At 38.1% G+C, this 22,629-nt stretch overlaps 1 protein-coding gene across 1 annotated transcript in view; it reads left to right on the forward strand.

The window, feature by feature from the left end:
- ARID4B (AT rich interactive domain 4B (RBP1-like)) overlaps positions 1-22,629 on the forward strand; it is a 180,619-nt gene that overhangs the window by 78,850 nt on the left and 79,140 nt on the right. The window contains exons 7-11 of the mRNA XM_006868585.1: positions 941-1,079; positions 7,128-7,207; positions 9,294-9,370; positions 16,593-16,750; positions 21,448-21,520. Coding sequence (XP_006868647.1) covers positions 941-1,079; positions 7,128-7,207; positions 9,294-9,370; positions 16,593-16,750; positions 21,448-21,520 — 527 coding nt within the window. The remainder of the gene's footprint in view (positions 1-940; positions 1,080-7,127; positions 7,208-9,293; positions 9,371-16,592; positions 16,751-21,447; positions 21,521-22,629) is intronic.

Here is a 22,629-nt window from a genome sequence, read left to right on the forward strand (position 1 = left end):
GGCCAATGAAAGACTTCTGTGGTTCAGTAGTGAATAATTGCTATCAGGACTGACTGTGAGGGTTGGAAATGTAAAGGTAGACATTTTGTAACAAAAGGAGGGGAGTGGTTGATTTTGCAGTCCAGGAGGGGAGGACCCAGGGACCATCAAGGGAGAAGAGTGGAGTATAGGACCCTATCCAGAAAAGCGGTGACTCCAGAGATGGAGGCAGAGAGGATGACATGGAGAGATTGAGTGGCTGGGGAGTCTTGACTCGGAGGGAGAGGGGCTCTATGCCAATTGCCCGGGGTGGTGGTGGTGGTGGTGGTGGTGTTGGGAGGGGTTTGGCAGGCTTCTGGGGTATTCTTTGGTTGTTTGATGATGAATGCAGGGGGTTGTAATCATTGTAATGAAACGAAATACAATAGAATGAATGTAAAGGTGATGTTCTTCCATGTAAACTATCGCTCAATTCACAATAAAAACTTAAAAAAAAAATTGGTCTTTAGTATTTTAAACATGAATAAATATGAAGGAACTCTGGTAGTGCAATTGGTTAAGTGCTTAGCTCCTAACCAGAAGGGAAGGCAATTTGAACTCAGCAGATTTGAGGGAGAAAGAGCTGTCTGTCTTCTGGAAAGATTACAGCCAAGAAAATCCTGTGGGGCAGTTCTTTTCTGTCCCTTGGGCTTGCTTGTAAGTCAAAAATGACTTGATGGCCCGTAACAAGAACAGATAAACATGAAAGACTTTCAGGAAAATGATGTTCTTTCCTCTAATGAAAACCCTTTTTATTATTTCCTTTGAAATTTAGTAAACTGTATAGAAATCATTAGTTAAATTTGGTGTTTTATAGGTTTTAGGAAATGGGGTAGCAGTTCTTGAATACTTATATTGGTCAACTTAGCATGTGTGTTTTTTAGTGAATATAAATGCAAATATCTTCTTTTTTCCTCCCTAGACCAGAAGACGAGTCTTCATCGTCGTCCAGTGATGAAGATGAAGATGATAGGAAACAAATTGATGAGCTACTAGGAAAAGTTGTTTGTGTAGATTATGTTAGTTTGGATAAAAAGAAAACTCTGTGGTTTCCTGCATTGGTGAGTAACTTAAGTATAAAATTATTTCATTTTTAACTACATAATGTACAAGCTCATGAGAGAATTATTTTTTAACTATATAATGTACAAGCTCATGAAAAAATAGTATTTTTCAAAATGGGAAAATATTTTTATTTTTTTATCATTCACTTTAACAGATACTACTTTCACAATTGTCTTTGAGTACCAGAAACTCTTGAATTCATCTAAGAAAGACAAAATTTTGATAATGCTAGTGGTTTACTATATGAGAATTCATTTATCTATTGGTCTGTTTTGGATAGAAAATTCTTAATATAAATTTTTGAACTACCGCTTCTACCATGTGGTTTAGACTGTAAAAGATGAACAGATTCCTTCCTGGTTGAAATGGATTGCTAGTAATTTTCCTTTTTCTTCTGAACCAGGAAGTTTGCTTTCTTGATCTTAATCCTGCCTGTTAGGTTCTTCCTACATAATGGTTGAAATTATAGACTATTCCAGTCTCTGACATTCTCTAGAATAGATTTTCTTAAATCTAAATCTTTAAGTTGGCAGTTCTAGAGATCCCATCTAAGTATTTCGAATTTTGTCTTTACTTTCTCACATTTCCTTCTGCTGTTTTAGTGGGTTCTCAGTGCTTTATTATAAAGAGGGTCTTCATTATTGTCTCAAGTTCTGTGCAACTCATACTGTGATGGAAGATGACAAAGTCTTTGGAGCTTCATTTCTTTGTTTCATCTAACAACTAGCCTCTCCAGCAAGTTGGAAGTGCTGTTAAAAGTAACAGTTTTATTAGCTTTTTACAATGGGAACACATGCACATATCTTTCATAGCCTTTTGATTAGACTGCCTTTCAGCTAAATACTTTTTGGTAAATAGAAAAACCATTTACATCACTTCCAACAAATACAGATTCAGCTAATTATTAATAATCATTGTTATACTTTCTGATTTAACTTTTATAAGAGTTAAGAAAGTAGAATGGACTTCTTTCTAGAGAAGGTATAATTGGCTAATTATTCAGAATTTCATATTTCAAACAAAATGGAATGAATTATCTTGATCTTTTCACAACTGTCTTGAACTCTTAACTTTTAAAAATTTTGTATGTCTGAATGACAGTTTCTGATGTGAGAGTCATTGTTTAGAGAAATAGGAAGCTGTTACTCTCTTCTTTCAACTAGATTTACTTTATGGATCAAAATGTATTTCTTAGTCTGTGTTCTATATATTCTTATTCCCTTATTAATTATATTATGGCAAATTTTCTTATGATGTACATTTTTTCTTCTGTTAAAGGCATTTGTGACATTTTTTTCTGTGTTCTCCATATTGTTGTTGTTGTCAAGTGCCGTCGATTCGATTCCAACCCACAGCAACCCTGTATAGGGTTTCCAAGCAGTAGCTGGTGAGCTTGAACTGCCGACCTTACAGTTCAAACGGCTTTGCAGTCTGGCACATTAACCCACAGTGCCACACCAGGACTCTAATATCAGCACATAATTCAGAAGCATGGCAATTGTATGGATAATTTCCTTTAAAGAGGGGTCAGCACAAGGCTGGTCCATTCGAGTTGGAGGTTAAAGATGTTCCAACTGCTCAACTTTTCCGACATGTTATATATCCCCCTCTGCAACAACAATAGGCCTGAATATCCATCACCACTCTTCCATTCCCTCAAGTTCCAGGGTTCTACAACACGCTACAGTATCCCACAAAACTCACAGTTCTCAAAAGAAATGGCTCACACAGTTGTGGAGGCTGGCAAGTCCCAAATCTGTAGTTCAGAGATAAAGTCTGTAGGAATCTTCTCATCCATGTAGACATGTCGCATAAGCTGAGGAATCAGTTCAGCAGGTCAGATGACAGGTTGTTGATGCATGAGGTTGCTGAAGCTGGGGAATTAGGTCCAGTGATGGGCCGAAAGACCCACAAACAAAAGTTCATGTGTAGTGAGACAGATGCAAAATCCAGGGCAAGAGAGCAAGCATTTCCAAAGCAGTCTTAAATTGGAATCAAACTGTGGCCCCAAGGGAAATTAAGGGATGTCTTGAATCCCATTCTCTACTAAGATAGGAGTACCCTGAATCCTTGTTATTGTTGTTAAGTGCCATCAAGTGGTTTCCAACTCATCTCTGGCGTCACTGCTTCTACAGTCTGCCCCTGGCCTTATTTTGACTAATGATATGGAACTTTTCCATCGTCTCTTTCCTCAGATGTAGTCAATTTGATTTCTGTATATTCCATCTGGCAAGGTCAATGTGTATAGTCGTCTCTATGCTGTCTAAAGAAGGTATTTGAAATGTACAAATTATTGATTTTGCAGAAGTTATCATGTGATCTCCAGCATCATTTCTATCACCAAGGCTATGATTTCCAACTACTGGTCCTTCCTCTTTCCTCCCAACCTTTGCATTCCAATCACCAGTAATGATCAATGCATATTGATTGCCCATTTGATCCATTTCTGATTGAAGAAGTTGGTATTATTCTTCTATTTCATCCTCATTGGCTTTAGTTGGTTGGTTCGTAAATTTGAATCATAGTGGTATTAACTGGTCTTCCCTGTAGGTGCATGGACATTATCCTATCACACACAGAGTTGTTCCTCATGACTGATCTGGATATGTCCTTTGTGACAATAATTGCAACACCATTGCTTTTCAATTTGTTATTCCCAGCATAGTAAACCATGGGATTGTCAGATATTGATGTTTATGCATTCCATTTCATTTATGACAGTTTCTAAATTTCCTAGATTCATACTTCGTACATTCCATGTTCTGATTATTAATGGATGTTTACTGCTGCTTCTCTTTATTTTGAGTTGTGCCCCATCAGCAAATGAAGGTCCTGTAGGCTTTTCTCCCATGGGCTTTACTCCATTCACGTTATCACAGTCAGCTGTTATTTGAGGAGGCAGCTCTTCCCCAGTTGTGTTTTGAGTGACTCCCAACCTGAGGGGCTCATTTTCTGGCAGTATATCTGACAGTGTTTCTCTGCTCTTAATAAGGTTTTCAGTGACTAAATATTTAGAAGTAGTTAGTCACTCCTTCTTCCTAGTCTGTCTTCCATCTGGAAGCTCATCTGAAGCCTGTCCACCATGGGTGACCCTGCTGGTATTTAAAATACTGGTGGGATAGCTTCCAGAATCACAGCAACTCACAAGCCACCACAGAATGACAAAGTGACAGTCATGTCCACTTATCCTACAGTATCACTCCAGGACTCCTTGTGGTTGGTTCCTCTTTTTAATGAGTTAGGTCGATTTATTTTTCAATCTTTTTTTTTAAGGTTGACAATCCGTTAACCTTGTTCTCATCCTATTTTCCTATTTGTTGTTCTTGTTAAATACTATTGAGTCAGTTCTGACTTATAGCAACACTGTCTAGGGTTTCCAAGGAGCAGATGGTAGATTTGATCTGCCAGACTTGTGGTTCTCAGTCCAGTGCCTATTACTGACTTTAAATCAAAGACTTGGATATGGGGTTAAAACACACTCTACTTTGTTTGTATGCATTTGTAGGAAGATTTATACACCACCCACCCATAGCCAATGAGTTGATTCTGATTCTTAGTTACCGTGCAGGACATATTTTTACACAAGTAGACTTCCTCATCTTTTCTGCATGAATTACCTTGTGGATTCAAGGCTCTGAGCTTTCAGTTAGCAACCATTTAAGTACCCTGCCACCAGAACTCCCTAGTATAGATGCACACGTCTACATTTTTGTGGTTTGAGTTAGCTAAATTAGGTAACCTTATTCTCGTAACTGATTGATCAATATGGAATAGAAGTATCTCTCTTTTCTACTGTTGTGTATAAATGATGTGTATTTCTCATCCTTTTCAATGATAATATTTTATAGTCTTTATCTCTAATGCTTAGTTCAGTATTTAGTAGATAGTAAGTACTCAAAAAAAGTTAGCTCTTGTAATTAAAAGTAACAAGGAAAATTAGCATTTTAGTATAAATATAGTCCATTGGTACCTGTCTGTCAAACGTGTATTGGATTCCTGTTATATACAAGGATTGCTTTAAGACCGTTAGAAGAACTGTGGGATAGTTAGTATTATTTATCCTCATTTAGAGATCAGGAAACTGAATTTTGAAAGGTGTGACAACAATGAGACAACCCTTAACAAGCCTGTCATATTTATTTAGCCCATTTTCCATTTAAAAACATAAATGTACTGTAAACCTGTTCTTAGTATACATTGTGAGCTGTCTTAGAATTAATAAAAATTTATCGCAATCTTACGTTAGCATTGCCTTTAGAAAGGTTTGCTTTAAGAGCTGAGGCAACTTAAAGCAATTTTACATATTAGTAATAAGTTGTAGACAGATTTCCAGGAAGGTGCCACTTTTTACAATACTTCTTTTTTAGAGGGAGTAGAAAGGAGCTCGGGTAGCATAGTAGTTACAAGTCGGGCTGCTAACCTCAGGGTCAGCAGTTCGAAACTACCAGCTGTTCTGCAGGAGAAAGATGAGGCGTTCTGGTCCCGTAAAGATTTACAGCCTCGGAAACCTCGTAGAGGGTCACTATGAGTCAGAACCAACTCCACGGCACATAACAACAACAACAACAGTATTAAGAAAGAAATGATTTTATTTAATATGTACCATAGGGTTGCTGTGAGTCCCTACCGACTGAATGGCACCTAACAACAACAACAAAGCAAGATATATAAGGAGTTCTGGTATGGTGCTGTGGGTTAATGTGCTGGACTGCAAAGTTGGTTTGAACCACAGAGTTTGTGGTTCAAGCTCACCTGATGCTCCTTGGAAACCTTATGCAAATTTACTATCAATCAGAACTGACTTAACAGCACTTAACAAGAAGATAATAAAAGGAATCCTGGTGTGGCCCCACAGGATAAGTGCTTGACCTTAAGATTGTTTTGAACTGCAAGGTCAGCAGTTCAAACACACCAGCCTCTCTTCAGAAACCCTATAGGGTCACTGTGAGTTGGAACTGCCTGGACAGCACTGGATATATAAGGAGCCCTGGTGTGGCACTATGGGATACGCACTAGACTGTAAGATCGGTTTGAACCACAGGGTCGACTGTTCAAATCCCTAGTCACTTCTCAGAAACCCTGTACAGGGTGGCAGTGAGTTGAAACTGACTCAGTGGCACATAACAACAGGTTGTGTAATGTACATAATAGGTAAAACTTTATATCACTGTTTTTTAAGATAAAGGCTGATAAACAGATTCTGGTGCCATATCCTTTTCTTGAGCTCTGGTATGGCGCCCTAGAATAAGCACTGGCCTGATAGCTGTAAGGTTGGCATTCAAACCCACCAGTCCTTCTCGGAAACCCTCACTACTGACTGGATGTCATACAACAGTAGCAACACCCTTTTCTTGAGGTCCTGGTGTGGCACTGGACTGCTACTTGCAAAGTTGGTGGTTCAAGGCCTCTAGCTGCTCCTTGGAAACCCTATTCAAAGTTGCTATAAGGTGGAGCTGACTCTCTGACACTAAACAGTAAAAACAACCACATTCTTGTCTTAGGAGGCCTTGGATGGTACAAATGATTGAGTTCTGAACGAGTAATTGAAAGGTTGGCTATTGGAACCCAGCCACAGACGCTTAGGAAGACCTGAAGATCTGCTGGGGCAGTTCTTCTTGCACATGAGGGGTTGCCATGGATCGGAATGGACCCAAGAGCAACAAATAACAGCTACATCCTCTTCTTAGCTATGCTCTAGACCTTGAGTTAAGACTTGGGTTCTCCCTCATTTACCACCCTGTCCCACTTTGCATTGCAGTTTTCTGATTCTGGCTAAAACTTAGTCCAAATCTTCCCTGTAGTTATAGCCATGCTTCTGCTATAAAACCATGCCTCTGCCAAAACAACAGTCTGGATTTCCCACAGAGCTGGAAAGATATATATGAGGTAGAAATTGTAAATTACTGTGTGTGTTCCCACATGCGTGTGTATTTGTTTAGAATACATTTTAAAACAGTTTTTGGAAAGGGTTTAACTAGTAGGTTCTTATGTATCTGTTTATAATTGTGCTTTTAGTTATAATAGTTTCACACTTTTTTTTTAAGGTGGTTTGTCCTGATTGTAGTGATGAGATTGCTGTGAAAAAAGATAATATACTTGTTCGATCTTTTAAAGATGGCAAATTGTAAGTATAATTCACATAGTATGAAAATTCAATCTGTTTTTCATCATTTTCCAGATTTGGATTTTAGATGTTGAATTATTTCCAATGACACCAAAACTTCCATTTCAAAGAGTGACCCTTTTTCATATTTCCTTTTGGTGTAGCGTTCTTAGAGTGTGGTCTGCTTTTCCTTGTTCGACTCAGTTCTCTTTTTTAAACCAGACTCTCAATTTGTCAACATTTGCCTGTATTTATAGCCAGTGATTTATTGATAAAAATTCGCTAACATCTAATATACGTAACCCTTCCTATATTAGTTGCCACACATATGGATTTAGGTTACTTTCTGAATATCTAACTACGATTTTCTACTATTTCCAGTGATATGAATTGTTGTAGTGATGTCTGCTGTATAACCTTTGACTTTTGTTTAAAATGGGCTGCTACAGATGCATGAGGAGCCATGGTGGTGCAGTGGTTAAGCACCTGACAGTTAACCCTAAGGCAGGCAGTTGGAACCCACCAGCTGCTCAGTGGGAGAAAGATGTGCCAGGCTGCTTACATAGAGTTTAAAACCAATTGCTGTTGGGTCCATTCTGACTCGTAGTGACTTTGTATAGGGCAAAGGAGAACTGACCCGTAGGGTTTCCAAGTCTGTACATCTTTATGGAAACAGGCTGTTACTTATTTCTCCCATGAAGCAACTGCTGGGCTGAAATCACAAACCTTTCTGTGACCAGCTAAGAATTTACCTGTTCCACCACCAGAGCTCCTTTCAGAAGGGTCACAGCTTTGGAAACCCTATGGGCAGTTCATCTCTATCCAATAGAGGCCCTAGGATTCGGAATGAACTCTTTGTTTGCTGACAGATGAATGTTAAAGTGTTAAGAATGATGATTTTAGAGCTGAGTTTTGTAATTGTTTTCTTGAGAATTTTATGGCTAGAGGAACCCAGTATTTTATATTAGGCATTATTGTGTGTGGTCACAGTGCATTTTTATTTCAAGAATTTTTTTCTTTTAAAGAATCCATGGTGAAATATTATAAATGAAGTCATATGATGTCAAGGGTTTGCTTCAGAATAATCCAGTTGTGGTGGGAGGAGCTGGTGAGGGGTGGACATGAAACAGTGACCACGAGCAGACTTTTGAGTTCATACTACCCACCAACTGTTCCTTAGAAGCCCTGTGCAGTGTTTCTGTGGGTCGGAGTCAACTTGACAGCACTTAATTATAACTCTTACATATATTTGAAGATTTAAATAAAAAGTTAAAAGAAATGACAGGTTAAACAATTTATTTAGAGTAGTTTTCAGACCTTTGTGGATCAGTTGATACAAAATCAATATACAGAAATTGAATGATCACTTACTAGTTTAAACAGGAAACGTATGTTACATATATAATACAGTGTATCTCAGTTTTGCTTGTATATGACCCTTTCTTATGGTTGGGTAAGTTCCTGAAAGGCCTTACATTGCATATTGGAATCTAGAATGCATTTTTTTGGTACATTATTTTTAAAATCTTAAAGTAAGTAGTTTTCTGACTGACCCAGAAAATATAGTTAATAAGGAGCCCTGGTGGTGTTCCAGGATAAGCACTGGACTGCTACCTATAAGGTTGGCAGTTCAAACTTGCTGTCTGTTTCCAAGTCTCATCCAAAGATTAGACTTTCTGTTCCCATAAAGATTTATAACCATGGAAACCCTTGACCAGGTCACTTTGAGTCTGAGTTGCCTTGATAGCTGTGGGAAATTCCAAGATGATGCTCTATCCGCCCTGCTTGACTTCTTTCTGCATTCTTCCATCCACACAGACTTCTGATTGTTATTGTTTTCACCATAAATCGTTTTTTATCTTCTGTTTAGTCAAGTATTTGAGAATAGCCTGGTGTTTATAAAATATGTCTTAAGATGGGGTTCTTTTGTAGATGATTACATAAATTTACTATCTTGGGACTTGCAATCCTGTGTACAATTGCTTTCACTGTAAATGCCTAGTCTTTTCTTCCCTTCTTTTTAGTATCTTGCTATGGTATATAGTTGACTGGACTCTGAACTAAACTCTGTCGTATTTTTGTTTTCTTCATAAATTAAAAAATGTAGCACCTCAGTACCAAGAAAAGATGTCCAGGAAATTACTAGTGATACTGTGCCAAAGCCCGATGCACTATTAAAACAAGGTGAGAATTATTTTGTCACAAGTTACCAAGTAATTTAAAGACTGCTTAATTGTTTTAGAAGATTTATTCTCTTTATTTCTGAAAAAAATTTTGTTTTCTTGTTTGTAAAGTTATGTCCTTAAAGTTATATTTGGTTCTTTGTGGCTCATACTTCTGTAAACTCATTTGTCTTTACTGTTAAAAGTTTTTCTTTGTACTTCTAACCAGAGACTGAAGTCTACAAAGTAGGAAGTAACTATGTCATCAGTTATTGCTATAGTTTGGCTATTGTATTATAAGAAGAAATTAAATACTTTTCAATTTTGCATTTATCACTAAAGATGGACATTCTTAACTGATGGATCCAGTAATGGTATTTGATTGAGAAGTATGCTGTGTAATTGTATTTTTACTTTGTTTTGGGCACTGGAAATAGCTATTTACTTTCTCTTTTTCACTTTCTTCATTAAATCCAATTATGTGCTTTGTAGACTGCCTGAAAGTCATCGAGCATACATATTTTCAGATTTGTTTCCCTGGATTGTGAAATAACAATACTTATGTGTGTCTCACTTGTTTAACCACCTTCAGCTGTCAGCTTGTCGTCTTGTGGTAGCTGGTGTGTTGCTGTGATGCTGGAAGCTGTACCACTGATCTTCTAATGCCAGGAGGGTCACCCATGGTGTACAGGTTTCAGCTGAGCTTTCAGGGGAAGACACACTAAGAAGAAAGTGAGGTAGATTATTCCTGAACGTCTAGTCACTGAAATCCTTTTAAATATCAGGGAATCACTGTCACATAACACCAGAATATTGTCAGATACAGCCTGGAAGATGAGCCTCTCAGGTTGGAATGTACCAAAAATACAACTGGGGAAGAGCTGCTTCTTCAAAGTATAGTTGACCATGATGATGCACATGGAGTAAAGCCTTTGGAACCTTCATTTGCTGATGGGGTACATCTCAATATAAAGAGAAACAGCTGAAAATTGGAAGTTGTAAACAGATAGAATGCATAAAGATAGATATCCCAGGCATTGGTGAGCTGAAATGGACTGGTGGTGGCCATTTTGATTCTGACAATCATATGGATTACTTTGCCAAGAACAACAAATTGAAGAAGCATGACATCACATTCATCATCAAAAAGAACAGTTCAAGATCTGTCTTGAAGTAATACTGTCTATGAAAGGTTAATATCCATACACTTACAAGGAAGGCCAGTTAATAGCCCTATTCTTCAAATTTGCTTACCAACCACTAAAGTCAATGATGATGAAATTGAAGAATTCTCCCAACTTCTTCAGTCTGAAATTAATCCAACGTGCAGTCAAGATATATTGATAATTACTGGTGATTGGAATGCAAATGTTGGCAACAAAGAAGAAGGGTCAGTAGTAGGAAAATATGGCCTTAGTGATAGAAATGATGCTGAAGATTACATGTTAGAATTTTGCAAGACCATTAACATGTTCATTGCCAATACCTTTTTTATAGAACATAAAACATGACTATTCACATGGACCCCACCAGATGGAATACATAGAAATCAAATTGACTACATTTGTGGAAAGAGACGGTAGACAAGATCCGTATTAGGAGCCTAAATAAGGCCTGGGGCAGATTGTGGAACAGACCAACAATTGCTCATTCAGGCTGAAGTTCAGGCTGCAGCTTAAGAAAATTAAAAGAAGTCTGTAAGAGCCAAAATATGACCTTGAACATATCCCACCTTAATTTAGAGAGCATTTGAAGACCAGATTTGATGCATTAGACACTAAAGACCAAAGACCAGAGAGTTGTGGGATGACATTAAAAACATACCAGAAGAAAGCAAAAGATCATTAAGAAGCCAAGAAAGAAGGAAAAGACCAAAATCGATGTCAGAAGAGACCCTGAAATTTTCTCTCCATTGTAGGGGTGCTAAAGCAAATGGAAGAAATGAGGTAAAAGAGGAGTATAAGAAATTTCAAAGGGCAGCTTGAGAAGACAAGACTCTTCTGATTTTGCACAAAATGTGCAAAACCCTGAAATAAGAATACCAAAAGGGAAAAACACACTCAGCATTTCTCATGCTGAAGGAACTGAAGAAAAATTCAAGCCTTAACTTGAAATATTGAAGCATTCTCTGGGCAAATTATTGAATGATGCAGAAAACATCAAAAGAAGATGGAAGGAATACACAGAGTCACTGTACCAATAAGAAATGGTTGATGTTCAACCATTTCAAGAGGTAGCATATGAACAAGAGTTGATAATACTAGGAAAAAGTCCAAGTGCATTGAACACATTGGCAAAGAACAAGGCTTCAGGAATTGATGGAATACAAATTGAAATCTTTCAACAAACTGATGAAGCACTGGAGGCACTCACTTATCTATGCCAGGAAATTAGTAAGATGGTTACCCGGCCAACTGATTGAAAGAGATCTGTATTTGTGGCCATTCCAAAGAGAGGTGACCCAACGGAATGCAGAAATCTTTGGACTGTATCACATGCTAAAGATAATATTAAGACGGCTACAACCATTTATTGACAGGGAACTGCTAGAGGTTCAAGCCAGATTCAGATGGGGACATTGTGCAAGGGATATGATTGCTGACTCAGATGGATCTTGGCTGAAAGCAGAGAATACTAGAAAGATGCTTACCTGTGCTTTATTGAGTATGTAAAAGCTTTCAATTGTGTGGATCATGACAAGCTATTGAAAACATTGCAGATAATTTGTATTACGGAACACTTAATTGTGCTCATGAAGAGCTTGTACATAGACCAAGGCAACACTGAATAGTTTATAATTTGGAAAGTTGTGCAACAGGGATGTTTTCTTTCACCATACATACTTATTCAGTCTGTGTACTGGATTATATGAAGAAGAACACAGCATCAAGATTGAACGAAGTCTTAAAAACAACCTGCAATATGCAGATGATAACAACCTTGCTTGCTGAAAACAAAGAGGACTTAAAATACTTAATGAAGACGATCAAAGACCCCAGCCTTCGATATGGGTTGCATCTCAATGTAAAGAAAACAAAATTTCTCACCACTGAACCAATAAACAGCATCCATTTAAATGGAGAAAAGACTTCATTTTGCACAGATCAACTATCAACACTTAAGGAAGCAGCAGTCAGGAAATAAAACAGCATATTGCAGTGGGCTAATTTGCTCAACAAGATCTCTTTAATGTGTTCAAAAGCCAAGAAGAAAAGTAAGTTTGAGGACTAAGGTTCACTTGACCCAAGCCATGGCTTTTTCAGTAACCTCATATGTAAGTGAAAGTTGGGCAGTGAATAAGGAAAACCATAGACGAATCGATGCATTTGAGATATGGTATTGGAGAATATTAAAAGTACCGTGGACTGCCAGAGGAACAAACAAATCTGTGTTGGTTGAAGTATAATCAGAATTGTTCTAAGAAGCCAAGATGGTAATACTTCGTGTCTTTTATTTCAGACACATTATCAGGAGTGGCCTGTCCTTAGAAAAGGACATCATGCTTAGTAAAGTGGAGGGCTAATGGAAAATAGGAAGACCCCCAGTGAGATGGATTGGTCCGTGACCACAACAGTGGGCTCAAGCACAGCAACAGTTAGGCGCATCATGCAGGATTCAGCAGGGTTACGTTCTGTTGTTCATCGGGTTGCTGTGAGTCCGAACCCACTTGTCACCACCTAACAGCAGCAGGTTTTAAAAAGCTAACTGTTAACATAGTTGCAATTCAGGTTTACTAGATCTGTCTGTAGAGAATATGTCTAAGGTAAATGTTATTGTGTGTTTATTGTAATGAGTCTCTTGTCTGGTATATATTGTTTAATAATTGGTTATTGGATGAATGATTTATAAAAAGTTTACTTTTTTTTTAAATTGTGTTAAATATTCCTCTGTAATTTGTTTGAATCATCTGTAAATGGGTAGTAGTTGTTGCGTGTCATGGATTTGGTTACAGCTCTTAGTGACCCCGTATAGGGTTTCCGAGGAGAGCTTGGTAAGTTTGCATTACTGACTTTACAGTCAGGAGTCCATTGGTTATCGTTCAGCACTGTATCGGTACTTCAGAATTGTTAGTGGTGGTGGTGTGCCGTGGAGTCGGGTCCAACTCATAGCGACCCTGTACAGGGTTTCCGAGGCTGTAAATCTTTACGGGAGCAGAAGCCTCATCTTTCTCCTGTGGAACAACTGGTAGTTTCAAACTGCTGACCCTGAGGTTAGCGGCCCAATTTGTAACCACTGTGCTACCAGAGCTTCTTGTAGTACCTAATTCATGGGGTTCTTAGAATCAGATCAGTTGCAACACGGAAAAGCATTTAGCATAATGCCTGGCCCATGGTAAACACAAATTCCAGTGGTTTCTCTTTCTTTTTTTTTTAAAATTTTGTTGTGAATTGAACCAATCATGTGTTTTACGTTCAACAAATGATACTCTTTGCTCCATTATATGGTTGCAATGCCCTCCATGCACCAACATTTAACAGCATTTACCTCTATTTACTTCAACTATTGCATTCCTCCCTGTCTCCTGCTACCTTCATCTTTTATCTGCTACCCTTCCTCTTGTATTTTTCCTGTGCTGCCACCCCTGTAAACGTGTGTCTACCCTATAGCCCATGAATAATTTTTCCTTCCCCCATGCCCACCTTTTTTTAAATATCATAGTTTATTTTATCAAGCAAACCTTTTTAAAAAACAAAGAAACTCTTTACAATATTGTGCTCTTACAATGTTTGTCCTTTTGTGGTTGACTAATTTCACTCAGCTTAATGTCTTCTAGATTTGACCATGTTGTGAGGTGTTTCACAGATTCATCATTAGTGTGCAGTGTTTTGTAGTATTTCATTGTGTGTATTTACAGAAATTTGTTTAAGCATTCTTCTGTTGATGGAGTGTTCTTATCTACTCTGTTCTTCGTGTCTCTTGGCTGGTACATTTGAGCCATGTTTAATCAATGTAATTATCAATAAGTATGAATTGATTGTTGTCATTGTTGGCGTGTTTTTTGTTTTGGTTCCACATACTTTTCTATGCCGAGTTCATTTTGTTTGTGGGTTTTCTTTTCATCTTCATGTCTGTTAATCTTTACTCATGTTTCCGATTTTCTTCTTTTTATTATTTTGATGTGTAGGTATACTAGTTTTTTTTGAGGTTACCCTGTAATTTATTATGTTTATTTCTTGGTTTGAACAGTCTATTTTATATTGAAATGTACTTACCATTTGGAAAGTCTGTCTACACTATTCCCTCCTTTTTTGCTTTGTACTTGACTTCATTATACATTGATATCTCTGATTCCCTGTTTTCAATATCATAGGTTTGTCTTATTTAAAAAAAACTTCTATATCTGGATTGATTTCTGGGTGGTGGAGTCATGTATGATAGTCTCAGGTTGTTGTCTGCTATTGTTCTCAGTTCAAAGAACAACCTTTAGCATTTTTTGTAAAGTTGGTCTGGTTTTTTCAAATTCCTTTAATTGCTGTTTTTCAGGAAGTTTTCTGTTTTCACTGTTGTATTTGAGAATAGCTTTGCTGGGTGCATAATTCTTGGTTGACAATTTTTTTCTTTCAGTGTTTTGTATACAATATCTCATTGCCTTCTTGCCTGCATTGTTTCTGCTTAGAAATAAGAGCTTAGTTTTATTGGTTCTCCTTTGTAGGTATCTTTTTGTTTTTCCCAAGTGTCTCTGTTTTCTTTCCTTGACATTGATTTTGGACTGTTTGATTATGATATGTCTTGGTGGTTTTCTATTAGGGTCTATCCTGTGTGGGGTTCATTCAGCTTCTTGTATGCTTATCTTCTCATCTCCATGATATTAAGGAAGTTTTCTTCCAACAACTCTTTGACAATTTTCTTTGTATTTGTCTCTTCCAGTTCAGGAACTCAAAACACCTATAAGTTGTTTCTCTTTATTGGGTCCCACATATCTCGTAAGCTTTCTTTCAATTTTTTTTTTCATTCTTTTTTGATTGTTGTTCTAACATACTAATGTTGAAAGATTTATCGTAACGCTCATTAATTCAGGCTTCCGTTGCTTTGCATCCTCTCCTTTGCCCATTCAATGTACTGTCCATTTCTGAGATCTTAGTATTAATCTTCTCGATTTCTAATTGCAGGTTTTGTTTGTTTAAAAGGTTGCTTTTTTTTTTAGCTTGTTATTATTTTTTTTAATCAGTTTTTTCTTACAGCGTTTTCCCGAATTCTTCTCAAGTTTTTATTTTGTTCTTCTTGCTTTCCTCTATCCTTCTATCGAACCTTTGAAAGTACTTATTTGAATTCAGTTAGTTTTATTCCCTTTTGTTCCTAAGAATCCTTTTCTGGCTGTACATCTGTCTTGGTCATTTGTTCAAACTATTTTCTCTCTCGTTTCTCTGTGTGGGCTAGAATTGTCTCTTGTCTCTGGGCCATTGTGGGGTTGTTTTGTTTGTAAAAACAAACAGTGCAGTTGTTGGACCCAGAGTGGAGAAATCTTTGGGAAACTCAGGAGGTAACTGTGAAAGGGATATGACAACAGAGTTCCTGACCCTAGGTGGACGTCCTACTGGCCTCAGTGTTATCTATGGTCAGGGCACTTAATCCGGAAGTAGTTTCTGGAGGCCCTTTGGAGTTGGTTTCAGTGTCTGTTAGGTGGAAAGGGAAGCTGGGGGTTGCATGACTGGTTAAATGGGGGTCTGGTGGCTCTGCGGGTTTTGTAGGTTTGGAGCTGAGTCCATCTGAATCCAGATAAGAAAGTGGTGCACCAAATCAATGCAGCCAGCCCTCACTTCACACTGACATGGCGCCCTCTCGTGGCTCCAAATTCCTGGATAGCAGGTCCTGTGCTGTGGTGAATGAGGGTGAGAGCTGGTCACACTTCTTTTTACCAGGGGAGTGTGGGGAAAAGGAAGAAATTGCACCTTTTATATCGCCCACACGAAGCTGCTCTGTCAGTCCTTCCTCCGCTGCTATTGTTGCTCACAAGATGGTCTGGCCAGTTGTTCACTAGTCAGCCTCCCTCTCTCACCATCCCTACTTGACCTCTCCTCCCAGCAAGCACTCCATCCACCTCTGTGACCTTTCTTCTGAAGCTTAGGGTACCAGAATTTTCATATGTTTCTTGTTTTATTCTGTCTGCCCTGTCTTTGTTGTAGAGGGTCCATGCAGTGCATCTGCCTAATCTGCCGTCTATCTGGAATCCCTCTGGCTTTTTTAATGTTTTTATACAAATTACAAGTGATGATGTCTTCATTTTATGAAATTTATATTTGCAGCCTTTGATCAGGCACTTGAATTTCATCAAAGTAGAACTATACCAGCTAACTGGAAGACTGAATTGAAAGAAGATAGCTCTAGTAGTGAGGCAGAGGAAGAAGAAGAAGAAGAAGATGATGATGAAAAAGAAAAGGAAGATAATAGCAGTGAAGAGGAGGCAAGTAAAGATAAATGATGCCTTTTAAGATAATACTTGACAGGTGTTTTATTAGTTACAAGTTGTCATATTATCATTAATCACTTCAATATTTTTGATATTAGAAATATTGTACAATTAAATTATACTTAGCTACTCATCATACTCTAGTGCTTACATGAAAATATAAATACATTACATACATTCATATAATATACGTGGATATGAAAATATAGTCTTATGAAGTTAAAAGTATTTTGTATTTTCTAGCAACCTCAAAAGTGTTTCTTAATCTTGCTATACTTTTGGTTGATCATATAATTAAGGAAGAATATGCACCTAATATAACAAAATGCTAATCGTTTTCGCCATGACTGATAACTCTCATTTCATAAAATTGTTATATCTGCATATATCATTGGAATACCTAGAAAAGTGTTAGCTACTTATTCTACCTATTATAAGCAATAGTATATAAAAATAAAGATTAATATACTTAATTAAATTCAGAGACTCACATCATTTTATATAATGCAAATAGATAGATATATAGTACTGTTGAGTCAGAAATAAGTCATTTGTCAGTTTCTATGCATTGAAGAGCTGAAGGTTTGCATTAATAGGATTGTTTGGGAGATTATGTTTTTATGGTATGTTGCTGTGATTACGTGTCGTAGAGTCGGTTCCGAGTCACAACAATTCTGTATATGATTTCCAAGGAGTATCTGGTGTGTTTGAACAACTGACCTTTTGGTTAGCAGTCCAGTGCTTATCCGACAAGAGTCACACAGCACTCCTTTTATGTTGTAGTGATCTGTAATGACAGTGTGGTCACACTATACCTGCTTCAGTCAGTTCACTGCTTTCTATTTAAAATGGGGAAACGAGTCATTTACAATCTTTCTAGTAGCTTCTTACCACTCTTAACAGCCAGGGTTCAATAGAGAAACTCCTTTATGGTCCACTCGCTGTCCTTTCCTTGTAACTTCTCTTGATACACTCTCCCCCTTTCAATGTAATTCTGTGGCAGTATCCAGTTACACACCTTCCTGCTCCTCAGCTTTGCACACACCAATACAATTGCTGGGAATGTCCCTCCTTTCCTTCCTCTGTCAACTGGGCGCCTTTCTATTCAGTGTCAGAATCCTGCTTAGATGTTCCCTCTGTAAAGGCTTCTGTGAAGTGTCACCTCCCACTTGTTAATTACTGTTGAGTCAGTTCCGACTAATAGCACCTCTGTATAGGCTTGCCATGGAGCACCTGGTGACTTTGCACTGCTGACTGAAGTTAGCAGTCCAGTGCTTATCCTACAGCGCCACACCAGGGCTCCTTTGGAAAGCTAATCCCACCAATTTCTAGCTTAAGCTACTGATAATGCACCTTGTATTTAAGCTACTAGTAATATACCTTTTGTGTATTTTTGTCATGTTTTTATCTATTCTTCTCTCTGTTTTTATCTATTCTTATGTGGCACAGTACAATAAGCACTGGAGAGCTTATGTGAGGTAAGTGGTTCAAACTCAGCAGCCACTCCTCAGAAACCCTATTAACAAAGTCACTGTGAGTTGGAACAGACTCACCAGCACTTAACAACTACAACATCTATGTATATAAATATATATCTATCAGTCTGTCTATGTCTGTGCGTGTTTATGCGGGCTTTGATGCTCAGGTTTCTGTTTTACAAATAAGTCTGTGAACTCAAATCTCCTCTCTAAATTTAAGGTCGTCTTTTTTTTTCTGTTTTAGTTTTAATTTTGAAATGGGTGAAAGTATACAGATCAGATTCGTTTTCCAGTCAATAATCCGTACACATTTTTATTTGTACCATAGATTGCAGTCCCCACAATGTAACAGCGCTCTTCTCACTTCTTCTACCTTGTGTTTCCTGTTTCCATTCCCCCTTTCTTTCCTCTTCCTTCCTGTGTTCCGCGTGTTATCCTTGGGCCTATGATGCCCTTTTGATCTGTATGTTCCGTTCATTATTCTAAGGAGTGCATACCTCCCTGGAGTTATGTTCACCCTGTAGGTTTGGCTACTGTTTGGCTGAAAGTTGAGTCATAGGAGTAAGTATGGTTTCAAGCCTAAAGGGTGTCTCTGGGTTCCACCTATCAGATGCAAGCCTGTTCTTTTTTATGACTTTTAAGTTTTATTCCACGTTTTTCTTCTACTTGGTTGGGGCCCTTTTATTGTGGTCCCTTTTAGAACAGTGGAGAGTGGAATCCAGCCACCACTAGTTCTCATGGTTTCAGGATAGTGGAGGCTGGGATTCTCGTAGTCTTGTTAGTCCTTTGGATTAATGGTTTCCATTGTGTATTTGAATTTCTTCACCCTGCTCTTCCCTGGTTGGGGAGAGACCAATAGTTGCAACTTTGATGGCCACTCATAACATTTTTTAAAAAAGTTGAATACCAATCTCACTTAAAAAATTTTTAGGATACAAAAAATTTGGCAGCTTGTTAAACTCAAATGTTGTTTATGGAAATGCTCAGGATAATCTAGAAAGTAAATTTCTTTCCATTTATATTTGACTTCTAGTTGTTCATGGGAATCCTGGTGTGGCCCTGTGAAGTAATGCACTGGGCCACAAGGTTGGTGGTTCAAATTCACCAGCTGCTTCTTGGAAACCCATAGTGTTGCTATGATCAGAATAGACTGGACAGCACTTTCACAACAACAACAGTTGTTAGCAGCTGTGACACTGGCCCCAGTTCCTGGTGGCACAGTAGAACAACAGTTTACTGTCTGGCCCTGGACCATCCCCTCATCAGTTGCTGTTCAGACCTTTGTGATACCTAGGGCTTTTAGTGGCTGATGTTTGGAAGTCGATTGGCAGACCATTCTTCCTGTTTTACGTAGTCTGGAAACTCCACTGAAACTTGTTCAGCATCCTAGATCACGCAGTCCACCACCAACAGATGGGGGGTAGTTGTGCTTGAGACATATTGAGAGGGAATCCTTACCAAACCCAGCCATGCGTGGACTCTGTGTAAGTTGAGAAATAGAGATTTGCTATTCGTAAATTGATAAAGGCCATGTGTTCATTTTTCAACTTGAAAACCTTGTAGTATATTAACCTGGGGCTTTTTTTTCCCCCTTGTTTTATTGTTTACTTGCTATTTATTACTTTACTAATTTTTGAAATAAAATCTCAGTAGGACAGTTGCATTGTTGTTAGGTGACATCAATAGTTTTTATGACATCAATAATCACTCTAGTTCCAACACACAGCGAATCTGTGTACAACAGAACAAACAAAATACTACCTGGTCCTATGCCTTCCTCACAATAATGAATGGATATGAGCCCCTTGTTGCAGCATTGTGTAATTCATTTCATTGAGGATCTTTCTCCTTCCATTGACCCTCTGCTTTCTTGTTAAGTGTCATCCAGTGGGTTCCAATTCATAGCAACTCTATATAGTATTTCCGAGAAGTAGCTGATGGGTTTGAACTGCGAATTTTGTGGTTAGCAGTCCGTAGTGATCGTACAGCACCATTGCAGTCTCCTGATCCTCTGCTTCCCGAGCCTGATGTCCTTCTGCAGGGACTGGTCTTCTTCCCCAATAACTGTCCAAAGGAAGCGAGACAAAGTCTTCCCATCTTTCTCTCTAAGACGTATCTGGCTGTGTCCTTTTCCCAGTACAAATACGTCATTATTCTTGCAGTCTGTGATCTATTCAGGATTTCTCTCCAGCACTAGGATCCAAATGCATCAATGCTTCAGTCTTCCTTTTTATTGTCCAGCTTTGTCACGCAGAGGAGGACAGTGGCATTAAGCCCATGATTTTTAAATAGAAACTATATTTTTAGATTGATTTACAATATTAGTTGCAAAGTATGCTCCTCTTAATAGTAAACCACGTGTGATTCAGGCAGAATAACTAAAGCCACACTGTATTTTCAATCCCTTTATCTGTGTTTCCTCCTTGTTCTATGTTCTTGAACGGCTCTTTTTTCTTGTATTTGCTTCAGCACCTTGCTTAGTGCCTAAACTTCTAGGTGCTCAGTAAATGTTTGTTGAATGCATGAAAGACACTGAATTGATTCATTCTTTATCTTACCTACCACTCTGCTCCTTGCAAGCTGCTTTAGGTCCAATTTCCTACTACCACAACCCCTGCCCACAGTAGCAAGAAGCCAGTCCTTCCCTTGTCGTTGATAAATTGGGAGACTATTTTATTACTTCAAGATTTTCCTAAGTCTGAATCTTCAGAGATCATAGATCAAGTATGTTCCCCATTTTACTGAGATTATAAACTTGAATTACCATATTTTATAATGGAAAGATACTGGATATTAAAGTTACTGGGACCCAAATTTGTGTACTTTCTTAAGGAGCAGTAACAGATTAGTACTGGCATTAAACCTTGAGAGTAGGTCTTCTTGAACCTCTGAATACCCAGATTTTGACAGTAGATCTCTGATACGGTACATAGCTCATTAAGATCTTGGTGTTGGCTGTTTGTTTGTTTTTTATATGAGATTTTGTATTTCTAATTCTAACTATTAAGATACCTTTTAGAATATATTTATCCTTAAAGCATCAGATGTCTAGACTTTTCTGGTTTTGAACAGCATAGTGTTTGTTCATTTTTGTTTGATAAAAAGTCTTTGAAATAATTAATTGCTATCAGACTTTACTGTTAGCAGCTTATCTGCTTGTGTTACTGAAAATCTTTAACTAAAGAAAATATTTTCTTCTGTGACTAAAATTAGGAAGAAATAGAACCATTTCCAGAAGAAAGGGAGAACTTTCTTCAGCAGTTGTACAAATTTATGGAAGATCGAGGTGAGTGGGTTTTTTGTTACTGTGTTTTCATTCATCATCAGTGTTGTAGGTTTCAGATAGATCATTAATATTCTAAAAGTAAGAATTATGTTCCTTAAGCTTTATGTCACCAGCAATCACAACGGCGTTTTAGACTGTCAGTATCACCACCACCTAGCATGTTGTTGTTAAGTACCTTCAGGTTGGTTCTGAGTTACTGCAGCCTTGTAAAGGTTTTACAACGAATGGCGGGTGAGTCTGAACTGCCAACCACAGTGCCTATCCTGCAGTGCCACACCAGGACTCCAGTACCTAGCCTAGTACTTGGTATACTCATATGTGCTTGTGGAATGAGGAATTTGAAAACGTTTTTTTGTTGTTGTTTTTAATGGATCCGTAAATGCCTGTAATTTGTCCTGCCAATCCACCTACCCACATGGGGCTCATAAAAAACCCTTACACTAAGGAGCAATAGCAGAATGGAATCATTGTAAAATTTTATGGACATTTACCTAAGGGTCTCTTATAAAATTTCTGCTCCAAAATCTCTATTAGAGATACTTGTGGGGGATGTTCATGTGTGCATCTGGATACATGTCTGACATCTGCTTATCTGCTTGGTTAGACTTCAGTCTCTCCTTTTCTAGAAGGTGAGGTGGGAAGAGGCAGAAAATGCTCTAGTTGAGAAAACTAAAAGGACAAAAGGTAATATTTGGAGGTACCGTTATATGCTTGGAATTCTTGTCTTTAGATCCTTGTTTATAATGCTAATGAGAAGAAGCTAGTCGGTCTCCTTTTTCCCTCATGAACTATAGTGGCTATCTATCACATTGCTGCTGCCACTCTGCCAGTCCACATCAGTGGGAGGTCTGCCTTGTTTTCACTGACCCTCTGCTTTACCAAACAAGATGTCCTTCTTAAGGGACTGGTCTGAAGTATGATAGATGACGTTTCACCATCCTGATTTCTAAGGAGCGTTCTAGTTTGTACTTCTTTCAACACAGATTTGTTTGTTCTTCTGACAGCACCATCATTCAAATGTATCAATTCTTTTATGATCCTCCTTATTCATTGTCCAACTGTTACATGCTTCTGAGGCGATTGAAAATATCATGCCTTGGGTCAGGGGC

The sequence above is a fragment of the Chrysochloris asiatica genome, unplaced genomic scaffold (genome assembly GCF_000296735.1).
Source record: "Chrysochloris asiatica unplaced genomic scaffold, ChrAsi1.0 scaffold00119, whole genome shotgun sequence".
Classification (NCBI taxonomy): domain Eukaryota; kingdom Metazoa; phylum Chordata; class Mammalia; order Afrosoricida; family Chrysochloridae; genus Chrysochloris; species Chrysochloris asiatica.